At 38.8% G+C, this 25,047-nt stretch overlaps 1 protein-coding gene across 2 annotated transcripts in view; it reads left to right on the top strand.

Annotated features, from left to right (window-relative positions):
• The window catches only part of ABCC11 (ATP binding cassette subfamily C member 11), a 71,433-nt gene that overhangs the window by 9,215 nt on the left and 37,171 nt on the right, over positions 1–25,047 (top strand). For both annotated transcript variants that reach the window (XM_027867832.1, XM_027867831.1), the window contains exons 5-12: positions 654–801; positions 1,765–1,998; positions 4,738–4,911; positions 7,201–7,348; positions 7,492–7,640; positions 13,487–13,594; positions 14,679–14,954; positions 21,526–21,597. In XM_027867832.1, the coding sequence (XP_027723633.1) occupies positions 654–801; positions 1,765–1,998; positions 4,738–4,911; positions 7,201–7,348; positions 7,492–7,640; positions 13,487–13,594; positions 14,679–14,954; positions 21,526–21,597 (1,309 nt within the window). The remainder of the gene's footprint in view (positions 1–653; positions 802–1,764; positions 1,999–4,737; positions 4,912–7,200; positions 7,349–7,491; positions 7,641–13,486; positions 13,595–14,678; positions 14,955–21,525; positions 21,598–25,047) is intronic.

The following is a 25,047-nucleotide window of genomic DNA, read 5'->3' as shown; positions in this document are numbered from 1 at the left end:
ACCTGTCACTTTTCAGATGAGGAAACTAAGGCCTAGATAAGTTAAGTGACTTGCTTAGAGTCACATAGCTAGTGGGTGTCTGAGGTGGGGTTTGAATCTAGATCTTCCTAGACTCCATACAACCTACTTTTATTATTGCCCTTTTTACAGATGAGGGCATTTAAGTTTAGGGAGTTTGAGTGACTAGCTAAAATTCACATAGGAAGGAAGGAAACACACATTTATTAAGCACCTACTATGTGCCAGACTCTGGGCTAAGTGCTTTACAAATATTATCTCATTTGATCCTCACAACCACCTTGGGAGGCAGGTGCTATCATTATCTCCATTTTGCAGTTGAGGAAACTGAGGCAGACAGAGATTAAATGACTTTCTCAGGGTCACACAGCTAGTGAGTACCTGAGGTTGGATTTGAATGCAGGTCTTCCTGACTTTAAGCCCAGCTCTCTTGTGCCACCTAGCTGCTAGTAAGAGGCAGAATTTGGACTTGAAACATGGTGATCTTGACTTCACACCCAGTGCTCTTTTTTCTGCTCTCCCACTGCCTCTCTAATGGACAGTGACCCTACCCAATCTAACAAGCATGCAGTGCCTGCAATGTTTGACTGCCCCTTAAATGCAGATAAGTGCATGGTGTATGGTTCTGTTTAAAGGCTTAGACACCTCTGGGAAGAAGAAGTTGCAAGATATGGTTATGAAAAAGCTTCTGTGATTCGCGTGCTCTTCAAGTTTCAGAGGACAAGAATTTTCTTTGATGCCTTGGCAAGCATATTCTTCAATATTATGAGTATCTTAGGACCAGTAAGTAATGGACTTCATCATGTCTAAGGGGAGGGCACAATGCAGAAACTGAGCAAGCTTCATTTCAAAAGCAATGCCTTGGAGTTTCCTACAATCCATTTCTGAATCCTGGGTGAATCCATAGGGTGTTCTGAAGCCAGTACAGGGCACCTGAGGTTTTTAACAATGTCTGGCCAATGATGCAGCTTTAGAAACGATGTTAAGTCTCTTAGGGAAATATTTTTTTCTTTGGGAGTGTGAATAATGCCTTGGTATTGTCCAGAATAATTCTTCATGGTGCTCAGTATTACCTTAGGAGGATTCTCCACTTTTAGAGGCTGACAGTTTGAAGGATATCTACCATACTCTCTCATAAACAGTCCCTCAATATCACCACTGCAGGCACAATGGCCTGGATGTACCACTGGTTTAAACCAGGAGTGGGGAACTTGTGGCTTTGAGGCCACATGTGGCCTACTAGGCCCTTGGTGTGGCCTTTTGACTGATCCAGGTTTTACAGAAAAAATCCTTTTATTAAGGGGATTTGTTCTGTGAAGTTTGGAGTCAGTCAAAGGGCTGCACTTGAGGACCTAGAGGGTCACATGTAGCCTCAAGGCCACAGATTCCTCACCCGTGGATTAAACCAAGAGTTCTTAACATTAGGTCCACAGACCCCATTCCCTAAGGGTCTGTGAACTTGAATGGGAAAAAAAATTACAGCTTGATTTTCACTAACCTCTAATTTTGAAATTTAGAATTTTCTTTAATTATTAATGTTTGCAACAAACATTATTCATAGGCTTCATCAAACTACTAATGAGGTTTATGACACACACACATACACACACAAAAGGGTCTAAAGCAACCTGGCATTTCTGGCAGTTTCATTTACTTCCACAAACTCTGATATTTCAGAAGTGATGGAACTCAGGAAAGTGGTATATTGCAAGACCTTTGCTATACAGAATTCCTTTTTGTTCCTAGGTGGTAATTGTGCCAAAGATCCTTGAAAACGGTGTAGATGTGTCAAGGAGTCTTTCCTATAGCATCGGACTCTGCTTTGCTCTTTTCTTCACTGAGTGTCTCAAGTCTTTCAGTTCATGTGCGTGTTGGGTAATCAACCATCGAACTGGGATAAGGTTGAAAACAGCCACATGTTCACTGGCTTTTGAAAAGCTCATGGAATCTCGGTCTTTAACCCATATCTCTGTTGGAGAGGTAAGTATTTTTTACTACATTTCTTAGGATCATAAATCTAGAGCTTGAAGGGGCTTCAAGGGACAACTAGTCCAACCTTTTCATTTTCTTGATGAGGAAGTTGAGGCTCCCAGAGCCTCCCAGAGCAAAATGCCCAAGGTTGCACAAAGACTATGCATCAGAAGTGAGATTTGAAGCCGTATCCTCTAATTCCAGTACTCTTTGTCTGCCAATGAAAGTGTCCACAGCTGCTCCACAGAGTTGGATTGTGGAGTCAAGATGTATTGTTGGTGCATATGATTAAGTAGAATCTTAAGAGGAGAAACAAAGGGAATGGAGGAGAAGAGGAAAGGGGCAGGGAAGAAGGGAAGAAGGAAGAAGAGAGAAAGCTAAAATAATTAAGTCTTGTGGTAAGGAGTGGAAACAGGCATTAAATAGCTATCTCAAGTGCCATTTGATAATGCCAATGTCATCACTATGATTTGTCTATGTCTATAAGATACCATTTGGGTCTATGGAGCTTGAATACACTTGATGTGAATCTAGTAAGCATCTTTTCTTCCCATCTTCCTTCTTTTCTTCCCCTGGCACTCAGTCAACGAGTAGTCAATAAACATTTATTCAGCATGGACTATATTTCAGGCACTGTGCTAAGTTCTAAGGATTCAAAGAAAAACAAAAGACAGTCCCTGCTCTCAAAGAGCTCACAGTCTATTGGGGGAGGCAACACATAAACAATTATGTATAAAGAAGCTGAATAAGGATAAGTTGGAGATAATCAACAGAGGGAAGGCAGTAGAAATAAGAGGGATCAGAAGAGCATCTCCACTCTCGGAAGAGTTCTCCCTGTGGCTCACAGTGGTTTCTATTAGTTTCTGGGCATGGAAGATGGACACACCTCCTTTTAGGCTTGACTAAAAGTTAAAGGAGCTGGCCAGATACCTCCTAGTAGAGCCCAGAAGAGGACTCCACTTAAATCTGCATTGATTTCCACAGACATGTTAACAAAGAAGAGGAGTAGGAACTTTCCATAGCTAGAATCCTATTTCAGAATAGATTTTCCAAAAGTCCTTTAAATTGTTAAAGCCTGAGTCCATGGCCCATCATAGGAACACAAGAACAACCAGGGTGGTCCTAAAATAAATTGGAAGCATGACTTAAAAAGAATCAGGTAGTGACTCTAAAAGAAAACAGTTCATTCCATAAGCAATTATTGAGTGCCAGCCATATAACAGCACTGAGTGAAAAAGAGTTGGTGGGAATGTCAGTGGGATCAGGAGGAGACACAAAGTAAGTACAAGACATGGTCCCTGCCCACAAAAAATGTATAGTCTATTTGGGGAAACATCAGTGGTTTTATGGAAGGGATGCTGTACTTGGGAATCAGAAAACCTTCCTTTAAGTCCTGATTGTAAGCTTTTTGAAGACAGGGACTGTCTTTTGACTCTTTTTGTATCCCCAATGCTTTGCACAGTGCCTGGTACATAGTAAGGGCTTTGTAAATGTTTATGAATTGACTAATTCTATCATTTACTTACTGCGTTACCTTGGATAAATTACTTCTTTATGAATTCCAACTTCCTCTTCTACATGCTAGGTAGAATGGTATTTCTCTTACCTATTTTACAGGGTTATGAAGATCAAATGAGATCATGTATATAAAGTGTTTTGTAAACCTTAAGTGCTATCAAAGTTATTATTATTAACAGAAATCATTTTATTATTATAAGTCATATTATTATGAAGTATATGAAGTCATATTGTTATTAACAGAAGTCAAAATAACTGGCCACATAATCCCCCATGATATTCAGCTGAAGGATACCAGTGGAGTGAGTCATGCTGGTAGTACTGAGATCAAATTTGCTGCAGGTAACAAAATAAATTCCTAAAGAGTAGGAATAGGAACTCTATATCACATAAAATTCTAGTTCTAATAAATATAAGGATGGCAGTAATAAAACATAGCAACATAAATTTAAAATCCATACATATATGGATATAATCAATATCTGTTGCCATGTGAAAGTGACAACAAACAAAACAAGTATTACACAAGTATTAAACAATTTGAGACTCATCTCAGGTAAATACATGAGCAACAAAGGTGATTGATAGGTTTAATACAGACCATATATGTAACAGCCAAGGAATACAAAATAAGGGGAAAATCCTTATGGGTTGAATTGATCAGGAAATACTTTTAGAGATGTTATGAGCTTGATATTGAAGATTGGGGAGGCTAAGGAAAGAGGAAGAGGGAAAGGGGAGAGTACTTGAAACAGGTATGAATGGACGCATAGAAGAGGGCATCAGAAGAATAAGAGACATGTAAGATGAGGAGATTAGCTTGGTCAGAGTAGCAGCAGTGGAGATAAGTTTCAGGCTAGTGGATATTAATTAGAGAAGAGGAGAAGGAAGCCAACTGGTAACCTGAGGAGTCTGAGGGAGAGTTGATCTAATGGGTAGTTTTAAAAATACCCACTGCAGGTCTTTGAGCTAGGGAATGACATAATAAAAAAGTCTTTTCTTTCTGGATTCTATTTTTGCTCATTCCTTGCACCTGTAGGGAAATATGAGTGTGTTTCTTCTAGGTTTATGCTGGAACTGAAGGAAAAAAGACCATGTGGCAAAAAGAATCTTTTTCTTCTTTACCCCTAGAAGATTTAAGAAGACCTTTCTATCTCCAATAGAGAGAATTGAATCCCTTACTCGGTACATTTGTGGACTCCCATACATTCATGTATTCTTATATTGCAGGTCATTAGCTTTTTTGCCAGTGATGTCAATCACCTATTTGAAGGGGCTTGCTTTGGTCCTCTGATTATTCTTGCATTTGGAACAGTAATTGCTACTTCTGTTTCCACTTACCTCACTCTTGGTCCTACAGCGCTCCTAGGAATCACCAGCTACCTCCTGATGTTTCCCCTGCAGGTAATGTACTTTCTTTTAAACCACTCTCTGTTGGACTGCCTCACTAGGTTAGCTCTTGGGGCCCTGGCACCCTAGACACATTTTGGGGAGAAATGTTTCCTGACTACTGTATTTCAGTATAGTTGAGATTTCATTTTATCCAACAAAACTTAGCATGGTGCCTTGTAAGGAGCAGGCACTTATTAAGTACTTGCTAAATCGAATTCTGTTCATGAGCAGTAGTGAACTGTAGGGAGCACAGTCCTTGACTTACAGTTAAAAGACATGGGTTCAAATACCAGTACTGCCACTTCTATACTATGGGGACACCATCAGTTGTCCTTGCTGCCTCACAAGGTTGTTATAAAGATCATAAGAGAAAAGATGTATGAAGTATTTTGTAACTGTGAAATTCTATGTAAAGTAAGCATAACAGTATTTTAATTTTGACCACACTCAGTTGTAGCCTACATGGAATGATAATGCCTCAGTCCTACTTAACTCATTCATATTCACCCTCATCTTCAGATGATGCAGGAGATATGTTTGGATATTTCTTTATTAATTATTAAAACTGTAAACTTTTTATTATTCACTGAACAGTTATCTCTGAGTCTCCTACTCCAGTTTATTAAATATTACTTATTTAATTAACTGGAGAAATCTTGATGTAGTGGGTAGGGTACTGTAACTGGAAGCATGAAGATTGGGCTTCTAATTCTGCTTCAGATGCTTATTAGCTCTGTGACCCTGGGCAAGTCACTTAACCTCTCTGGGCCTCAGTTTCCTCATCTGTAAAATGAGGGTATTGGACTACATGGCCTCTAAGGTCTCTTCCAGCCCTAAAACCTATCAACTTCTTTTTTCATTAGCAGTTGCTCATATCTCTTCATTTATCAAAACTCCTAATTGTCTAGGTTTAAATAAATGTCAGGTTCTGACTACATAATTTATTAGGTTAACAAAGAATAGCACAAAGACAAATAATTATTTGAAATATTTTATCTATAAGAAGATAAGAGTCTATGGTCCCCTAGTCCAAGAATGTCTACTCTTGATTTCTTCTTACTTCTGAAACAGTGCCATCATTCAGCTTCATTAGATAGCAGCTAAAGTCTCTCAAGAAACCTTATTTATTCATAAAATATAAAATTTATCCAAAAGATATAAAAGTTGAACTCCATTCTCTTAGAGAATATGGTTTTTCTCTGTCTTCTCACAATTTTTCTCCGGTCATAACAGGAAACAGTATCTTTACAAATGTCAGTTAAAAATCAATTGCTTTTCAAATGATGGTTAAAAATCAGTCTCTTTACAAATAATGAGTATTCCCCATCTGCTCATAAACTTTTCATAAATAAAAGTTAGAACTTGCATACTTACTGATGATTCCTTAGAAAGTAGCAGTTAATTTGTCATTCTTCAAGATTCTAAAACCTCCTAGAGATATAATAACAGAGGCTATTGAAGCTAATATTATATCTGAAAGGATAAAATTCACTATATCTTAACAGGTAAGAAATATGTGGTTGATGATATGAAAGCCATTTCCAAATCATACATCTGTGTGCAGATTGACTATTTATTGCAAAGTAAACAATAAATTAGAAAAGATAGGACACTACATGAAAGTTTAATAACTCCTGAATGACCCATTTAATCAAGCTAGTGATGCTGAAAAAAAAGGGGGGGGAATGGACATGGGAAAAGACGTTGATTCTGATATTACAATTTCCCATGGAAGTTTATTAACTGATATAAACAGTTACCACAATCAGGATCCCAAAAGATCCTACATACTATCTCATTCAGCAATCACTTGGCTTTATTACAAAGTGCAGCCCAGGACACCACCAGTTAAAAATATAAACTTGTTTGCAAAATGTTACACAAAAGGATGAAAGATTATGAAAAGTAACACTTAAAAAGAACAGTGAAAAACAGAGTCTGTAGAAAGCCTGATGTGAGAGCCAATTAAACCAGATCATCCCAAGTACTTTTTTCAACTAAAATTGGAAAGAGAACAAAAAATTTTAACAGATTTTCCAGAAGTGATCTATAGAGAACTATTCTTATCTTTAAGGACAGCAAAATGCACAACATAACTCAGTACCCTATAGGGGAACCTGGAATTTAGGATTACTAAACTTGATTCTCCCAGTACAGTCAGATTAGGGTTCTAAATCAAGTTCTAGAATTTCTCTTCAGGAACAGCTCTGACCACCCCTATGCATAAGACAAAACTCTCCACCTTGCTTTAAAAAATTGTCTTAGTGATTTCTGAACAATATCATTCCATCCCAATTGCAGGGGTTTTTGACCAAGATTATTGTGAGGTTACACCATCAGACTGCTAAGGTCAGTGATAAGCGAATCCGAATCACAAGTGAAATTCTCACCTGCATTAAGCTGATTAAAATGTACTCTTGGGAACAACCATTTTCAGCCATCATTAAAGGTATGAAAAGGCCATGTTTTCATATAGAGTCTTATAATGTCAATCTTGTTTAAATCTTAGATCCTTCAGAGTTATTCAAACTCTTACCTGCAATACTCGGGATTATTACGCATTTGTCTTTTTTTTTTTTTTTTGTCTTTAAGCTTTAAGAAGTAAGGAGCAGAAATTATTGGAAAAATTTGGATTTCTTCAGAGTCTCAACACTGCCATCTTGTTCATTGCACCAACTTTATCTACTGTTGTGATGTTTCTTGTCCACACAACTTTAAAGCTAGAACTCACTACATCACTAGTAAGTGTTCTGAATATATTCCCCCCCCTTCTTATTCATAACATCAGTGAGGAATTGCATTTCCTTATGTTTCTTCTCTAATCTTGACCCTCAGATTTCACAGGCAGAAAATGTAGCCTTATGTTGCCTTTATTCAAACCTTTAGGGTTTTTTCCTAGTGAGTGTGTATATGAAATGAGTGCGTGTGTGTGTGTGTGTGTGTATGCTTGGTGTATGGGGTATTTTGGTAAAGGGATTCAAAACTGTGTTTTTATTGGTATAGGGAATTTTTGTTGTGTAAGCTCCTGCCAGTGATGGATATCAGCAAGCTATCTGTAACTCAGTCTCAGAGAGTTGCCTAGTGCACTGAGAGTTAAATCAGTCAGTCAGTCAGTCAATGAATAAGCATTTATTAAATGCCTATTATGTGCCAGACACTGTGCTAAGCATTGGGAGCACAAATAAGAAAAAGAAAGACAGCCCCTGCCCTTAAGGAGTTTATAATCCAATGGGGCAAGATAATGTGCAAAAGGAAGCTGAATGGGGGCTGGAAAGAAGGTAGCAGGATTGAATCTAATTCAAGGAGTGTGGAAATGAAAAGTTGACTGGTTTGGGAACCCCTCTTTAAATAGAGGCTTTGAGGGGAGTACTTTGCTCCATCCTTCAGCCCTCCAATCAGAGAGGCTGAGGGTAAGAGGTGTAAATACCAAAGCTGATGCAATCTCACTGGAGGAGATTCCTGGGGATGATGAGATTTCCTGGGAGCCACAATCATGATGGAGTCCAATCCAAAGAATGCAGTTGGTGGGAAATGAGTTAAATAAATGTGGTCAAGTAGCTAGTATGTGTGAGAGGTGAGAATAGAATCTAGCGTTTCCTGATTCCAAGACTAGCCCTCTAACCACTCTGGCACTGCTGGTCTCTCTGCCTTCCAATGCATCCTCCACTTGGCCACCACACATATATTCCTAAAGTGCAGATCCAACCATGTCACCATCCACTCATGGCTCCTTTATTGCCTCCATGATAAAATATAAACTCTTCTGTTTCTTCCTAAGCTCCTCATAATTTGGTTTCAAATTATACTTCCCGACTCATTGCTCGTTACTTTCGCTATATTCCAGCCAAATTTCTGTACCCTGTATTGCTTCAGGGCCTTTGCAGAGGCACTGGCTATTGTTTGTGAGAATAGACCCCAAAATCTGAAAGACTTTTAGAAAGTAATTTATTAGGTCCTTCGGTAGAGGAGAGCAAGCTGGAAAGGAGGTGTGGCTTCCCCCCTCCAGGTTCTGGTAGATTTATATCATGCAGGATTTTGACAAAGGTTTCTGCCCAAGAGTCACACACAAATCATTTGATAAAGATACAGCACACAGTCATCCAAAGGGAACACAAAACACAATCTTGGATGGACCCTAAACAAGTCCTGGGCATGGAGACTCCAAACAAGAATGTTTTGGGTAGATCCAGGACCTGGGAGAACCCAACATACCTTGTAGCCATCTCCAGCATTCCTAGAGAGTTACTGGGGTCAGGAGACATTCTGGGTACAGGTCATATCAAGTTGGATTTAAATAGTATAATGATTTTTCCAAACAATATAATGAATCATTTTTTTCCTACAACTTCCTCCTTTGGACTTTTCCAAGTCTGATATTCTCATAGTAGTGAAAGCATAATTACAGAAGTAAAAAGCTGAGTTATCAAAGGGAGTTCATTAAAACAAACTGAATCAATGGAATCATCCTCCTTATTATCTATCTTGTCTAAAGCTTGATTTAAATCATTTAAGTGGGCAGGGGCCAGATTGGTGACAAACTTTCCCCAATGTCTTATACTCAGAGGGGTCAATTCGAGTAAGTCAGGGGTTTTAAGTCAGGGGTTTTAAGTCAAGGAACATAAACTTACAATCAAGAAACAGGTGCATTGTGGACAGTAATATCACCAAAAAAATCACAAACCTATATTTCTTTCAATGTCATAAAAACTGAACAAACTTTAGTTAAGGAGAGTCATAATCTTATATATCCCTTAAAGAGACAAACCTTATTAACCAGACTCTATAGGTAAACTAAGTCAGGTTACAGATTAAACTAGTTAGAGGGCTCACAATGGACTGATTGAGAGGGAAGATTTATGTATCACCGAGGTAACTAGGGTTAGAGAAATTCTCTCTTATATAGTTAACTAGGGTAATAATTAAATCATTTTGGGGAGCTTCAGATTTCCTTTTGGTGAGCTTCAAATTTCCTTTTGGCTTCCACCTGAGGAATATCAAACAGTTAAGTCAGGTTTTGATCAGGTGAGGTTAATAAAAACAGAAAATAGATTTCAGCTAACCAAAAGTTGCAGGAAGAATGGCTCTGCTCCTTGAAAAATAAATAAAAGGAATTAGGGAATACCTCTCTTCCAAGCAAACATCAGCATCATGAAACAAAAAAGCCAATATGATACAATAATGACTATCAATGTTAAATAACATTAAGGCTCCTTGTAATCCACCCCCAATGTCCATTTAATCAGCACATTTCATCTGGAGTCCCAGCTGTCATATATAGTTGTCTGATCCCTGGAAACAGCTTCCCTTGGAAATTCTGGAATAGGCTTTGCTCTCAGGACAGCTCTGGAGGAAGCTCCTTCAAGCTGATCCACTTCTCTGGTTTCAGGACACTTACATAGATTCCCTCGATAATTCTGCTAAAATCTGCCAGTAACAAGATTTGATACAGTTTAGTACAGCTTCCTAAATTTGGTTTTCCAATAACTTGTTCATGTGGTGAAAACCAACTCAAACCTTATGGAGCTAATTCTATTATAAGAAGAACATCAAATTAGGGACCATAATTCACCTGAAACTTCAGAGAATTTCAGTTTTTACATACCACTTGCTCCTTGTATCTTTTACTTAACTTTACTTAATTATCTTTACTTAACTTTACTTAACTATTTTTACTTAACTATCTTTACCTAACTTTACTTAACCTCTATATCTGATATAAAAAAGGATCCATGATGGCCTGACTTATAAAATATACCCTTTTGTCTTTTAATATTATCAGACAGAAACTTCAAAATAGGAAAAAAATATGATTTAAAAATTCTTTACAATTATTAATGCAATTTTATATGTAAAATCCTTAATCCAGTTTTTCAAATTTATTACTAAAGCATACTCAAGGTCTGTGTATCCTGTTAGAAACATTTGAAACCAATCATTTATATCCTAGTTCTTAGACTTCTAACAGTCTTTGTTGTTTTCTCAAAGTTTACTATTTCACTAAATTTAAAAACTTTTACATTTTTATCCTATCTTCTTCTTTTGAGGATATATATTATCTTCATATAATCCTGAAAGAATGAGATACCTAATCTTATATACAAATATCTAACTATTAGCAAGGCGATGGCAAGCCTAAGAACTAATTTTACCTAGTTGCTTAGTATATGGAGCTGATGACAAATTCAGATTAAAAACAGAAAGATTTTTCATGCTTGCATCCTATTAGAGAAACTCAGAGATGTTTTAGTATTAATCTATTAATGAATAGATTTAGTATTGCAACAACAAAAACTTCCTCAGTTCACCTGCCCTGGTTATAGAAATTTGCTATGAAAGAAAAAAGGAGGGATATGGTTATGACAATGTCAAGACTATCTCTTCAAGGGCTCAGACTGACCTGACGTAAGCCGTGACAAGGGAAAAAACATCTCTGTTTGATTCTAGGTAAGAGTCATAGTTAACAATCTAAACGGAGGAGACAACATACAAAATATATGTACAAAGCAAACTATATATAAACAAGATAAATCAGAGATAATTAACAGAGGGAAGGCACTGGAATTAAAAGGGCTTGTGGAAGGTTTTATGTAGAAGGTGGGATTTTAATTGGGACTTAAAGGAAGCCAGGGAGGCTAATAGTCAGAGTGTAGGAAGGAGAGTATTCCTAGCTTGGGGGACAGCCAGAGAAAATGCCTAGAGCTGGGAAACTGTCTTGTTCATGGAACAGCCAAGAGATATATAGAAACTCCCATTTAAAACTAGTGTGGCAGATCTGTCCTTGCCTCCTCATTAGATTAGAGTGTGGTATAAACCAAATGCCCTAAGGCAGTTAAAATGTGAGGACTTACTGATAGATTGGCTTGGGGGAGGATTCCTTTTAGTAGTGAGGGAAGTGAAGGCATGGAAACAAGCCAAGAAGAATGTTCTCCGATAGCCAATCTGGGTCCCCCTTGTTTAGGGCTTTCCTCCACTTCAAGATCATTTTATATTTACTTAGTTGTATGCATGTTCTCTCTCTCTCTCTCTCTCCCTTTCTGTCTCTCTCTCTGTCTCTCTCTCTCTCTCTGTCTGTCTCTCTCTCTTCTCTCTCCCCCCCCCCACCCCCGAGCTTTTAGAGTAGTGGCTGGCCTATAACAGGCACTTAATAAATGCTTGTTAAATTGAATTAGAAATGAGATAGATCAGGGGTGGAGAAACTGTGGCCTCAAGGGCACATGTAGCCTTCTAGGTCCTTGGGTACAACCTTTTTGACTGAGTCCAAGCTTTACAGAACAAATCCTTTTATTAAGGGTATTTGTTCTGTGAAGTTTGGATTCAGTCAAAGGGCCGCACTTGAGGACCTAGAGGGCCACATGTGGCCTCAAGGCTGTAGGTTCCCCACCCCTGGTAGCACCTAGGATGACCACATGACTATACACTGAAAAAGCCAGAAGAGGCTTATAGACAGAGACTAAATGGGGTGTTCACAAGAGAAAGAGTAAAAGAGGAAGGTGGATGAATAAGGTCATCTTGGCAAGGGCTGAATAGGATGTGGATTTACAATGACTGAGACCATTTTACCAAAAGAGAGTCAAGCCAAAATCAACACCAAATCAACCCAACATCAGCAAGCAAAGTCAACAAAGATGTATTGGTCATTTGCTTACTATGCGCCCATTGCAATGGGAGATACAAAAGAATTCTAAGGTAGAGTCTCATTCCTTGAGGGGCTGACTGTTTGATTGTATAGATTAGATAAACACACACCAACTAATCAGAGAATAACATTAAGACTAAATTTATAATTAAAGTCTAGATTATATGTTTCAGATTATAAGTGATGTAGGAGATCAGAGTAAAAGTAGGGAACCAGAGGATGAATTAGATAATTCCTAAGATCCCTTCCAGCTCTAACATCTTTGATTCTTAGGTGGGTTGAAGTTGATCAGGGAAGACTTACTGGACAAGGTGGTTCTTGAGCTGGTTTTGAAGAATTGGATTTGGAAAGGCAAAGAAGAGGGAGGAAGGCATTTGAAACAAAGGGGAAATGATGAGAATAATGTATTAGAGCAGATTAAAGAGCAAAAAGAGTTCGGGTGCTCCAGGCCAGCACCACAGAGAGACTAAGACGGGAGAACATTGCCTTCCCCCCCATCCTTCCCTTCACCACCACATACTCCCTAATGTTCTAAGGCAACTGCTAGGGAGGCCCACCACTAGGAGAGGGAGTGGGTTAAGGACAGTCCAGAGAACACCTCACCTGGAGGGAAGCACACCATCTGGTACCTTTCTATTTTAACTAATTTTTCTTGCTAACTGGGTACTAAGATGAGATGTAGTTCCATGCCAATCTAAATTTTGACACCCTGGACCAAAGTCCTAGTTACTCTACCCTATTTGCAGATCTACAAAAATGAAAGAAATAGAATAGAGTTATCCCAATAGCAGTATCCCCACCCCAGCACTGTGAAGTGACCCAACATAGCAATGCAGACTAGCAAGGCTGGTCTTTGTGCCTACATAACAAGGAACACTAGGAAAAAAACAAAACAAAACAAAACAAAGAAAAAACCCAACAACCTTTTTTCCCCTCTCTTTTCTTCTCTAGGCATTTGCTACTGTGGCTACATTTAATATACTGAGGCTATCTGTGTTCGTTGTACCTTTTTCTATCAAAGGGCTTGCAAATTCACAGTCAGCTGCATGGAGATTGAAGGTAAACTTTGTATTGTTAGTCATCTTAGCATGTCATTTAGCAGTGCCTTTATCAACAATGACATCTTTTGGATGTACTCTGCCCTTAACATGTGTAATCTATCCAATATGAGTTCTTTGGGATGTTCAGGGAAGGTAGTCTATGTAGAGTGGTACCAAAACAAGCATTTTCTAGTCTTCCCACTGGTAAAGAAGAGCCAAACGTCATTAATTCTGACTCCACTAGGGCATTATAGTGATTTTTCAAAAAGAAATGAGTCAATGCAACATGCTAGTGGATGTAATAGAAGGTCCACTAGCATAGGTGTCAGGAGACTTGGATTCTAATCCCAATGTGATCACTGACTAGCTGTGTGAAAATGAGCAAATTAATGCCCCTCTCTGGACCTCAGTGTCATCTGAAAAATGAAGGGCTTAGATTAGATGATCTCTGAGGTTCCTTCCTGTACTAAAATGCTAGGATTTTGCTCTATGTCAAAGTTTAATCTCAGCATTATGTGCAAAAAAAAGCATTTATTCATTATTAAATAATATAAATAGAACTTTAAAGGGAATATTTAAGATTCCAAAAGTTAACTTTTAATCACTTGGAAAGCTACTTTAATACTCATTCATATGGCAAAATAGGTGTACTAATTACAAATTATTCTTACATATTCATTAAATTAGATCCAACAGCACCTCTACTTGGCTTTAGGAATTTCTTTATCTCTATCCACATATAGTATGTATATATTTCTATATATGTTTATGTTCATATATATCTCTATATCTATAGCTATATACATCTTCGATAGGTATAGGGACTAGATCTGTTGAATTAATTTGTATTGTGAACTTTGGGGGAAGAAATTCTTTCTACCACTTAGGTCAGTGCCTTTTCTGCAACTATTTGGCTTTAGAAAGTTGCCCATATATATATTTAAAGATAATGAAACCATTCTATGGTCCGGATTTTCCACTCATTGATAGTGACATTTTCTCTAATTTGTCTACATTAGTGAGTTTTTAAGGTTCACTGAAGCTGTATTAGTGAGATCCCTGTCCATTCTGAAATGATTTTTTTTCTTTTTTTTCCTTTCAAGAATTTTTTCCTGAGGGAATGCCCTGCATTTTATGTCCAGGAACTGAAAGGCTCTGCTGCATTGGTTTTGGACAATGCCACCTTATCTTGGGAGTGGAATTACGGTGGGATCTGCAATGGAGCTGTGGAGATGAATGAGAATGGCGACTGCCCTGACAAACCTGCTGTAGGGTCATCTCAAGGGAAGAATCAGCCACCTCGGAGACTCAGCCAGCTTGGAGAGAGAATGACCAGCATAGGTCCAGTGTTGCACAATATAAGCATTGCGGTACCAAAGGTAAAGTCACACGTTGCCCACATGGCAAAATAAACGCTACCAAAGAATCAGAAGTCATAGAGCAGGAAGGAACTGAGAGATTAACGAGATTCTAGACCAACCTCTCTTATTACTCAGGATAAAACTGAGGCCAGAAGGGTGGAAGGAAGTTGCCTAAGGTTACATAGCAATTTAGTAGCAAAACCAGAATGACAAGTCAGGTCTCCTGACTCTGAAGTCAGGACTATCGTGCCATCTTGAAGACCAATCAGGCACAGTCTTGGACTGGCAGCAGCAGATAGGTAAGTGCTAGACCTAGACTGAGGAGGACTTCAGTTCAAATCTGGTGTAAGACACTTACTAGATGTATAATCCCAGGCAAGTCACTATTTGCCTCAGTTTCCTCAACTGTAAAATGGGGATAATAGTAGCACCTACCTATCAGAATTGACAATCACGTGAAATAATATTTATAAATGCTTAGTACAGTGCCTAGCATATAGTAGCTGCTTAATACATGCTTTTTTCCTTCTTCCCTTACAACAGGTGCTTAATATATGCTTGTTTCATTTTTCCCTTGCTGGTACTTGCAGAGGTGCTTGGAATATAAAGAACAGGCAGAAAACAAGCATTGGATGTAGTTAGAAGGTCTCAGTTTGAGCCCCAACTCTCTCACAAAGTTGTACTGGGACTCCACTTTGCTCGTCTGTAGGATCTTTCCTCAGAACCCTTGCAGTTCTAAATCTTATGACAAACTGTGAAGGCAAAGTTTCTGCCTAGGCAGAAACAAAGGCAGAGTAGACACTTGGAGTGGTTATGTCACTTAGAGTGACATTTAGAGTGATTTTAGGGGCTCCAGGAGGGTTCTATTCCCCCAAATATCAGGCCCTTTGATCTAGTCCTGTTACCTAAAATTCCACCACTGGGGATTACCCCCTTGGATCTGTCACCACCTCCTCTACTTCCTTGGGCAGAATGATACAATGGAAAGATTACTAGATTGGAATCAGAGGACCTCAGTTCAAATTCCAGTTTAGCCACTTATAGTCAGTTAGTCAACTAACATTTGTAAAGTGTCTACTATGTGCCAGGCACTATGCAAAACACTGGGGATATGAAGAAAGGCAAAGAGAGTCCCTGTTCTCAAGGAGCTCACAGTTTGATGGGTGAGACAACATGAAAACAATTATACACAAATAAGATGCATATGAGATAAATTAGGGGTAATCTCAGAGGGAAGGCATTAAGATTAAGGAGGACCGGGAAAGATTCTTGAAGAAGGTAAGACTTTCACTGAGACCTGAAGGAAGCCAGGGAAGCTAGAAGGTGGAGATGAGGAAAAAAAGAGTTCTAGACATGGGAGACAGCCAGGGAAAATGCTAGGAGTCTGGAGATGAAGAAAAGTATTTGAGGAAGAGCAAGGGGGCTGATTTCACTGGATTCCAGAGTACATGGAGAAGTGTAAGGTGTAAGAAGACAGGGAAGGCAGAAAGGGGAAGGTTATGAAGGGCTTTAAAAACCAAACAGAAGATTTTTGTACTTGATTCCCTACTGAATAGGTTTTTATTTAATAGTGACTAGTGGGTAGGGAGGTGACATGATCAGACTTGCATTTTAGGAAGATCAGTGTGACAGTTGAGTGGAGGGTGGGTTAGAGTGGGGAGAGACTTAAGGCAGGGAGACCAACCAACAGGCTATTGCAAACAGTCAGAGTGGGAGGTAATGAAAGCCTGCACCAAAGTAATGGCAGCATCAGAGGAAAGGAGGGGTGTATACAAGAGATGTGACAAAGGTGAAATGAAAGTACTTGACCACTGGTTGGATATGGGGGTGTGTGAACATGTAGAGTCAGAGGTGACACTAGGTTGTGACCATGGGTGACTAAGAGAATGGTGGCACCCTCAACAGTAATAGAGAAGTTAGGAAAAGGCAAAAATTTGGGGGGAAATTAATGAGTTCAGTTTGGACATGTTAACTTTAAGATGTCTGTGGGAATATGTTTCAAGATGTCTAAAGGGCAAAGATGTGAGACTGGAGGTCAATTGGAGTTTTGAGCTGGACAAGTAGATCTGAAAGTCATCTGCATAGAGATAATCATTTAAACTATGGGAACTGATGAGATTCCCAAGTGAAATAATATTGAGGGAGAAGAGAAAAGGGCCTATGACAGTGTTGGAAGATTCCCTACTGTTAGTGGTCATGGCACAGGTGAAGATTCAGCAAAGGAGACAGAGAAGGAGCAGTCAGATGGGTAAGAAGAGAACCTGGAAAGAGCAATGTAATGAAAATCTAGAGAAAAAAGAGTATCAAGGAGAAGAAGGTGACTGACAGTGTCAAAGGCTAAGAGGTAGATGAGGATTGAGAAAGACCATTAGATTTGGCAACTAAGAGATCATTAGAACTTTGGACAGAACAGTTTAGGCTGAGTGAGCATGGAAACCAGATTGAGAAGAGTTATGAAGAGAGTGAGAGAAAAGGCAGTGGAGGCACCTATTGTAGACAGCTTTCTCACTTTGTTTATCCATTAAAGGGAGGTGAAATATAAGATGATAGCTAACAGGGATGGATGGACCAAGTGAGGGTTTTTTGAAGGTGGGGCATGTTTGTAGACAGTAGGGAAGCAACCAGTAGACACAGAACAATGGAAGATTATTGAATTATTTATTTAGTATTTTGTTTTTCCCCAATTATATTTAAAAACAATTTTTAACATTCGTTTTAACATTTTGAGTTCTTCCCTCCCCTCCTCCCTCATTGAGAAGGCAAGCAATTTTATATAGGTTATACAGATGTAGTCATGCAAAACATATTTATATATTAGTCATGTTTTAAAAGAAAATGAAGACCAAGAAAAAACCCAAGAAAAATAATGAAAGTTTAAAAAAAGTATGCTTTGATCTGTATTCAGACTCCATCAGTTCTTTCTTTGGCAATGGATAGCATTTTTCATCATGAGTCCTTTAGAATTGCCTTGGACTATTATATTTTTTTTTCAGATTTTATTAATTTATTTGTTTTTAGTTTTCACCATTCACTTCCACAAGATTTTGAGTTTCAAATTTTCTCCGCATCTCATCCTTCCCCACACCCCAAGACGGTGTGCATTCTGAATACCCCTTCCCCTAATCTGCCCTCCCTTCTATCTCCTCCCCTCTTCTCTTATCCCCTTCCCTTCAATTTTCCTGTAGGGCAGGGTAGATTTCTATACCACATTGCCTATATATCTTATTTCCCAGTTGCAGGTGAAAATAATTTTTAACATTTGTTTTTAAAATTTTGAGTTCTAAATTTTCTTCCTTCCTCCCTCTCTACCCACCCTTATCGAGAAGGCAAGCAACTCAATACTGGTTATACATGTATAGTCATGCAAAATACTTCCATAGTTGTCATGTTGTAAAAACTAAGTATATTTCCCTTAATCCTATCCCACCCTCCATTTACTCTATTCTCTCTTTTGACCTGTCCCTCCTTAGAAGTATTTGCTTCTGATTACCACCCCCCCCCAGTCTACCCTCCTCTCTATCATCTTCCTGCTCTCTTGTCCCTTTCCCCCCTATTTTCCTGTAGGGTAAGATAGATTTCCATACCCAATTGAGTGTATATGTTATTCCCTCCTTAAGCCAAATCCAATAACAGTAAGATTCACTCATTCCCTCTCACCTTCCTCCACTTCCCCTCCACTATAAAAGTTTTTTCTTGTCTGTTATATGTGAGATAATTTACCCCATTTTAACTCTCCCTTTCTCCTTCTCCTAGTGTAATCCTCTGTCACTCCTTAATTTTATTCTCCAGATATCACCCCTTCATCTTCATCTTCAATTCACCCTGTGCCCTCCTTGACCTCTGGAATATTATATTCCAAGCCCTCTGGTCCCTTAATGTAGAAGCTGCTAAATCTTGTGTTATCCTGATTGTGTTTCCATAATACTTGAATTGTTTCTTTCTGGCTGCTTGCAATATTTTCTCTTTGACCTGGGAACTCTGGAATTTGGCTACAATATTCCTAAGAGTTTTCTTTTGGGGATCTCTTTCAGGAGGTGATTAGTGGATTCTTTCAATTTCTCTTTTACCCTCTGGTTCTAAAATATCAGGGCAGTTTTCCTTGATAATTTCTTGAAAGATGATGTCTAGGCTCTTTTTTTGATCATGACTTTCAGATAGTCCAATAATTTTTAAATTATCCTGGATCTTTTTTCCAGGTCAATTATTTTTCCAATGAGATATTTGACATTCTCTTATATTTTTTCATTCTTTTAGTTTTGTTTTACAATGTCTTGATTTCTCATAAAGTCACTAGCTTCTAATCATGCCATTCTAATTTTTAAGGAAGTATTTTCTTCAGTGAACTTTTGGACTTCCTTTTCCATTTGGCCAATTCTGCTTTTGAAGGCATTCTTCTCCTCATTGACTTTTTGGGCCTCTTTTGCCATTTGGGTTAGGCTATTTTTTAAGGTATTATTTTCTTCAGTATTTTTTTGGGTCTCCTTTAGCAAGCTTTTGACTTATTTTTCATGATTTTCTTGCATCACTCTCATTTCTCTTCCCCGTTTTTCCTTTACTTCTCCTACTTGCTTCTCAAAATCCTTTTTGAGCTCTTTCATGGCCTGGGACCAATTTTATAAACTCTTAAGGTAGGGGTCTGCTTCCAGTGTGGAGAATGTACTATCCGAAGCTTCGGGGGTTTTGTGCAGCTGTTTTCAGAGATACTTCCAGGGACCTGTAAATTTTCAGTTCTTCCAAGGTGGTATGATCAAGGGCAAGGTGTTTACTCCTTTCCTGGCCTGTGCTCTGGTCTATGAGTGATCACAAGCATTCTTTTCTGCCTTGGAACTGTGAGAAGGATTCCCTCTCCACTGCCACTACAAGTTCCACTTCACCAATGCTCCTCCTTGCCCCAGGACCGCCACCTAGAACTGTGACCCAGATCCAACCTCAGGCAAAGCAAGAGAATCCTGCCTCAGCACCAGCAAAGAGATCCCTGCAATCCCCCTCTGATCAGCCACTCTATTCCCCCTCAGTCTATGGGCCAAGAGCTCAGGAAGCAGCCACTGCCCTGCAGTTGCACTGAGACTGGGACTGGGACTGAGCTTCTCTCTCACCATGGTCACAGACTTTTTCTACTGACCTTCTAAGTTGTTTTTAGCATTCATGAGTTGAGAAGTCTGGAAACCACCATAGCTGCCCATGATTCAGTCCTCTGAGGCCTGCTCCAGCTTTTGCCTGTATCCCCAAGCTAAATTGTGTTCCTCTTCCTGCCCAGCGCAATAGACCTTTCCAATCAACCATCCAGGTTGTCTTGCACTGGAAATTTGTTTCACTCTGTCTTTTTGTGGGTTCTGTTGCTTTAGAATTTGTTTAGAGCCATTTTTAGAGCTATTTGGAGGGATTTGGGGGAGAACTCAAGCAAGTCACTGCTTTTACTCCACCATCTTGGCTCTGCCACCCCTCCTTGGATCATTATATTGCTGAGGATAGCTAAGTCATTCACAGTTGATCATCCCACAGTATTGCTGTTACTCTGTATAATGTTCTCCTGGTTCTACTCATTTCACTTTGCATCAGTTCATATAAGTCCAGGTTTTTCTGAGACCATCCAGCTCATCATTTCTTATAGCACTATAGTATTCCATCACAATCATATACCACAGCTTGTTCTACCATTCCCCAATTGATGGGCATCCCCTCAATTTCCAATTCTTTGCCACCACAGAAAGAGCTGCTATAAATATTTTTGTATATCTAAGTCCTTTTCCTGTTTGTTTTTTATCTATTTTGGGATACAGAACTAGTAGTGGTATTGCTGGGTCAAAGGGTATGTATGGTTTTTATAGCCCTTTGTGCATAATTCCAAATCACTCTATGTAATGGTTGAATCAGTTCACAACTAACAGAAGATTATTGAGAGAATAAGGATGATAGAATGAGCAGTCTGCTAGAGAAGAAGGAATAGAATGGTATTGCTGGTGCACATAGAGGAGTTAGCCTTGGCATGGAGATAGGCCCCCTTGACCAAGTCACTGATCCTCCTTAGACCTTAGTTTCTTCATCTATAAAATGAGGGGGATAGACTGGATGAATAGTATCAAACTCATTTAGAACTGGGCTGCTAACCAATATGTAAAGATCACTGACAGTGTGTTTTCAATATACCAGTCATCCCTTGAAGGATCTCCTAGCTATGAGAAAGCCAGGCTGTATGCCGTAATAGACCCCAAAAGTCCCGAACTACAGAGACACCATTGGCTCTGTGGACTCCAGTTTTAAAGTATATCTTTAGTGTTATTTTAACATTCCCAGGCCTCATATTCTCATCTATAAAATGAGTGGGTTGGGCCAGTTAGCTTCTGAGGCCCCTTCCAGCTCTTGATCTATGATCCCATCATATCATCCTTCAAAACTTCTCTGAAAGGATTTTAAGATTTATTGAGGGGTTTGTAGAAATTGTGGGAGGACAATTGTTTCCTCTTCTTGATGCTGTGTCTGTGCCAACAAAATGCATCACTGGGCACATGGATAAGGTTTTGAACTGCAGTAGGTTTGGGGCTATGGAGAATATCTCACTCACACTCACCTGCTTTCATTTGTCTTGCAGGGGAAGATTTTAGGGGTTTGTGGAAATACAGGAAGTGGGAAGAGCTGTCTATTATCAGCTATACTGGGGGAGGTAAGTGAAATGTGCCAGTGCATGATTTCTATTCACACTCATCTAAATACCTACCATCCCCCACCATACCTGAGTCCTTCCTGATCAGCATCTTGCCTGCATTACACATAGAGTCCTTGATTTGCATGTGGTCTCCTCCATTAGACTGTAAGCTCTATGAGAGCAGGGATTGTCTTTACCTTTTTTTTTTTTTGTATCCCCAGCACTTAGAACAGTGCCTGGCAAAGAATGTGTGCTTGATAAATGCATGTTGACTTTTGGGTCAATGATCCTAAGAAGGAGTCATTGTGTAAAGTTAACTTCTTTAAAATTTAATCCCATTTTATATTTTCCCTACAAAAGCCAGCTCTCTGGAGGTGCCCTGCCATTTATCTTTTTGTAAAAAATCACAGCCAATATTTTTATAGGCAGGGTGATATGGTGGACAGAGTGCTGGACTGGGAATCATCAAGACCTCCATTTGAGTCTAGCCTCAGTTATATGACTTCATACAAGTCACTTAAATTTTCTGTTAGTCTGTCAACAAGTATTTATTAGTTTGTTCTATGCCAGGTGTATGATAAGCAATGGATAATACAAGAAAAAATTAAGAGAATTCCTGCCCTCAGGAAGTTTAAATTCTAATGGGACAAACCAATAAAAAGAAGCAGAAAGTGGGGGAGGGAAAGTGAAGGGACTGATCTTCCAGGATGCGAATCAAAGGAAGAGACAAGGAGAGGAGCCGCACGGTACACTTTGGAGTTGTGACTTCCAGGGCTGGAGCAATCTCTCAAGAGGAAAAGGTTTCTGGGGTATGATAGAAAAGTCCTGAGTATAGCCTGGTGAGAAATGAAGACCTGAGCCTCAGTATCCTCAGCTATAAAATGAGGATAACAATAAACTAGCTAACTGGGTTATGGTGAAAATGAAATACAATGATCTATGTAAAGTGCTTCCCAAACTTTGTTTGTTGTCATTCAATCATTTTTCACTCATGACTCTTTGTGACCCCATTTGAGGTTTTCTTGGTAGAGATATTAGAGTGATTTTCCATTTCCTTCTGTAGCTCATTTTACAGATGAGGAAACTGAGGCAAACAGGCTTAAGTGACTTGCCCAGGGTCACACAGCAATTAAGTGTCTAAGACTAGATCTGAACTCAGGGATATGAGTCCAGGTCTGGTGCTGTATCCAATGTGCCATCTAGCTGCTCATTTGCAACCCTTAGAAGACTATAATAATGCATACCACCACCACTACTACTACTACTGCTACTACTACTACTACTACTACTACTACTACTACTACTACTACTACTACCACCACTACCACTGCTGCTGCAACATTTAATGTTTGCAAATGTTTTCCTCACAACAAACCTTTGTGTGTATGTGTGTGGGGGGACATAAATATTATTATCCGTATTTAACAGATGAGGAAACTGACAGAGAAGCTGAGGGACTTGTCAGTGATCACATGACTAGTAAATATCAAGGCTGGGATTTCTCTTCATGTCTTGACTCTGAGTTCTGTGTTCTTTCCACTATAGCACACTGACTAATTGATCTCTCTGTTGCATTTAGGTTTTTGTGTTGGGGATTAAACTGAACTCTTAGAGAGGCCCACTTTTTTTCTTTTGCTATCTACTCAAGCAGTGCTGCCTTTTTTTCCCCATTTTTGCCCCTTGCCCTACACTTTTTAAATGTTTAGCTATCCATTTAGAATACCCTGGTACCAGATGAATAGCAAACATCACCTTGATGTGGGTTTTACAAATTTGACTTTAAATTGATGGCAAAGATCTCATGTACTTTTTACTTCTCAAAGCCCCTTCACATCGATTATTTCATTGGCTCTTCCAAACAGCCTTGGAATAATTATTTCTGTTAACTGCAGGAGAAAATGGAGACTTAGAGAGGGAGAATAATTGCCTGAGGTCACACAGTAAGACAGAACCATGTCTAGAATCTGGTCTCCTATTTCCTAGTCCCTTGCTTTGATCTTTCAAAAGCTATTAGTGACCAAATGGTCCTTTAGTGAGGTGGTGAGAATGAGCATGCCTCTATCAATTACCTGACTTTTTACCAAGGAAAAGTTAGGCAAAGTTCTGGAAAGAACAATCATTCAATAAACAAGCATTTATTAAGCATTTGTTATATGTCAAGTACTGTTCTAGGCTCTGGGGACATAAAATACAAAGAATGAAACAATCCCAACTCACAAGGTGTAACATTTTAATGGTAGGGGTGGGAGGGAGGAGATGACAAGTGCAACTATAATTATTTACAGAATAAATATTAAGTCAGTAAATAGCCTGTGGTCCACAGACCCACAATAGGGAAAAGTTGTATCTTTATTTCAATATAATTGGTTTCCTTTGAATCCTGCATATGTTATTTTACACATTTAAAAATTTTATTCTGAGAAAGGGCCCATCAGATGGGGTTCCTGACACAAAAGTTGGAAACCCCAGAGATAGAGGAAAGACAGAGTTTTTGATTAAGGAAATGGAACAGTTGTGGATAATGGTGTGACCATCCCTATATGTAGCTGAGGTGGAGTGAAGAAATAGGCCATGGGATTAAGGAGTTTGAAGCAACATCAGTATGGATGTTGAAGTCCCCTAGTATAAAGGTAAAAGTCTTTTTTCTTTCCCCTTTCCTCTTCTCTCCTTTCCATTCCTTTCTTTCTCTGACAGATAATGCTACTATGAATATTTTCAAAAAATAGGTCTTTTCTTGTTGTCAGTAACTTCCTCGTCAGTAACTCAATAGTGGGATCACTGGGTTAAAGGGTATGAACAATGTTGTAACTTCCCTTGCATAATTCCACACTATTTTCCAAAATGTTTGGACTAACTTAAAGCTCCACCAGCAGTGAGTCAAAATGCTTGTGTCCTCACAATCTTCTCTAAAAGTGGATCTTTCTTTCCCTTTTGAAAACACTTCTTTGACAATTTAATGAACATGCAAGTATTTATAGTAGCATTATCTAAAATAGTTAAAAAAAAACCCAACTGGAGAATTACTGAACAAATTGTGCTATATGAGTGTAATGGGATATTATTATACCATGGGGAATGATGTATATGAAGAATACAAAACAATATAAGAATACTTGCATGAAGTGAGGAAGAGTGGATGAAATAGAACCAAAAAAACCAGTACCCAATTTCTACAACTTTGTAAGTGAAGAAAATTTATACAGGAACAAAAGTAAGATTAAAAGCATGAGACAAGAGTACGCTCATTTATAACACAGCACCTGTCCTTCCTCTTGACAAATAGAAAATATAAGGTTTAATGTATAATCAGTTGCAATTACACTTTTATGTTACTTTTTAATTGTTTGAGGGTATTTTACATTAACAAAAATTCAACTAGAAATATCCTTGGAGGTTTGTATGATGTGTTGAAAAAAGTTCATTAATAATTTTTCCTTTGAGAGACTTATAGGGTTTTTGTCCACTTAT

Source organism: Vombatus ursinus, unplaced genomic scaffold, assembly GCF_900497805.2.
Source record: "Vombatus ursinus unplaced genomic scaffold, bare-nosed wombat genome assembly UNPS02014786.1, whole genome shotgun sequence".
NCBI classification, from domain to species: domain Eukaryota; kingdom Metazoa; phylum Chordata; class Mammalia; order Diprotodontia; family Vombatidae; genus Vombatus; species Vombatus ursinus.
The sequence above is the reverse complement of the archived record's forward strand: the minus strand, read 5'-3'. Positions and strand labels throughout refer to the sequence as shown.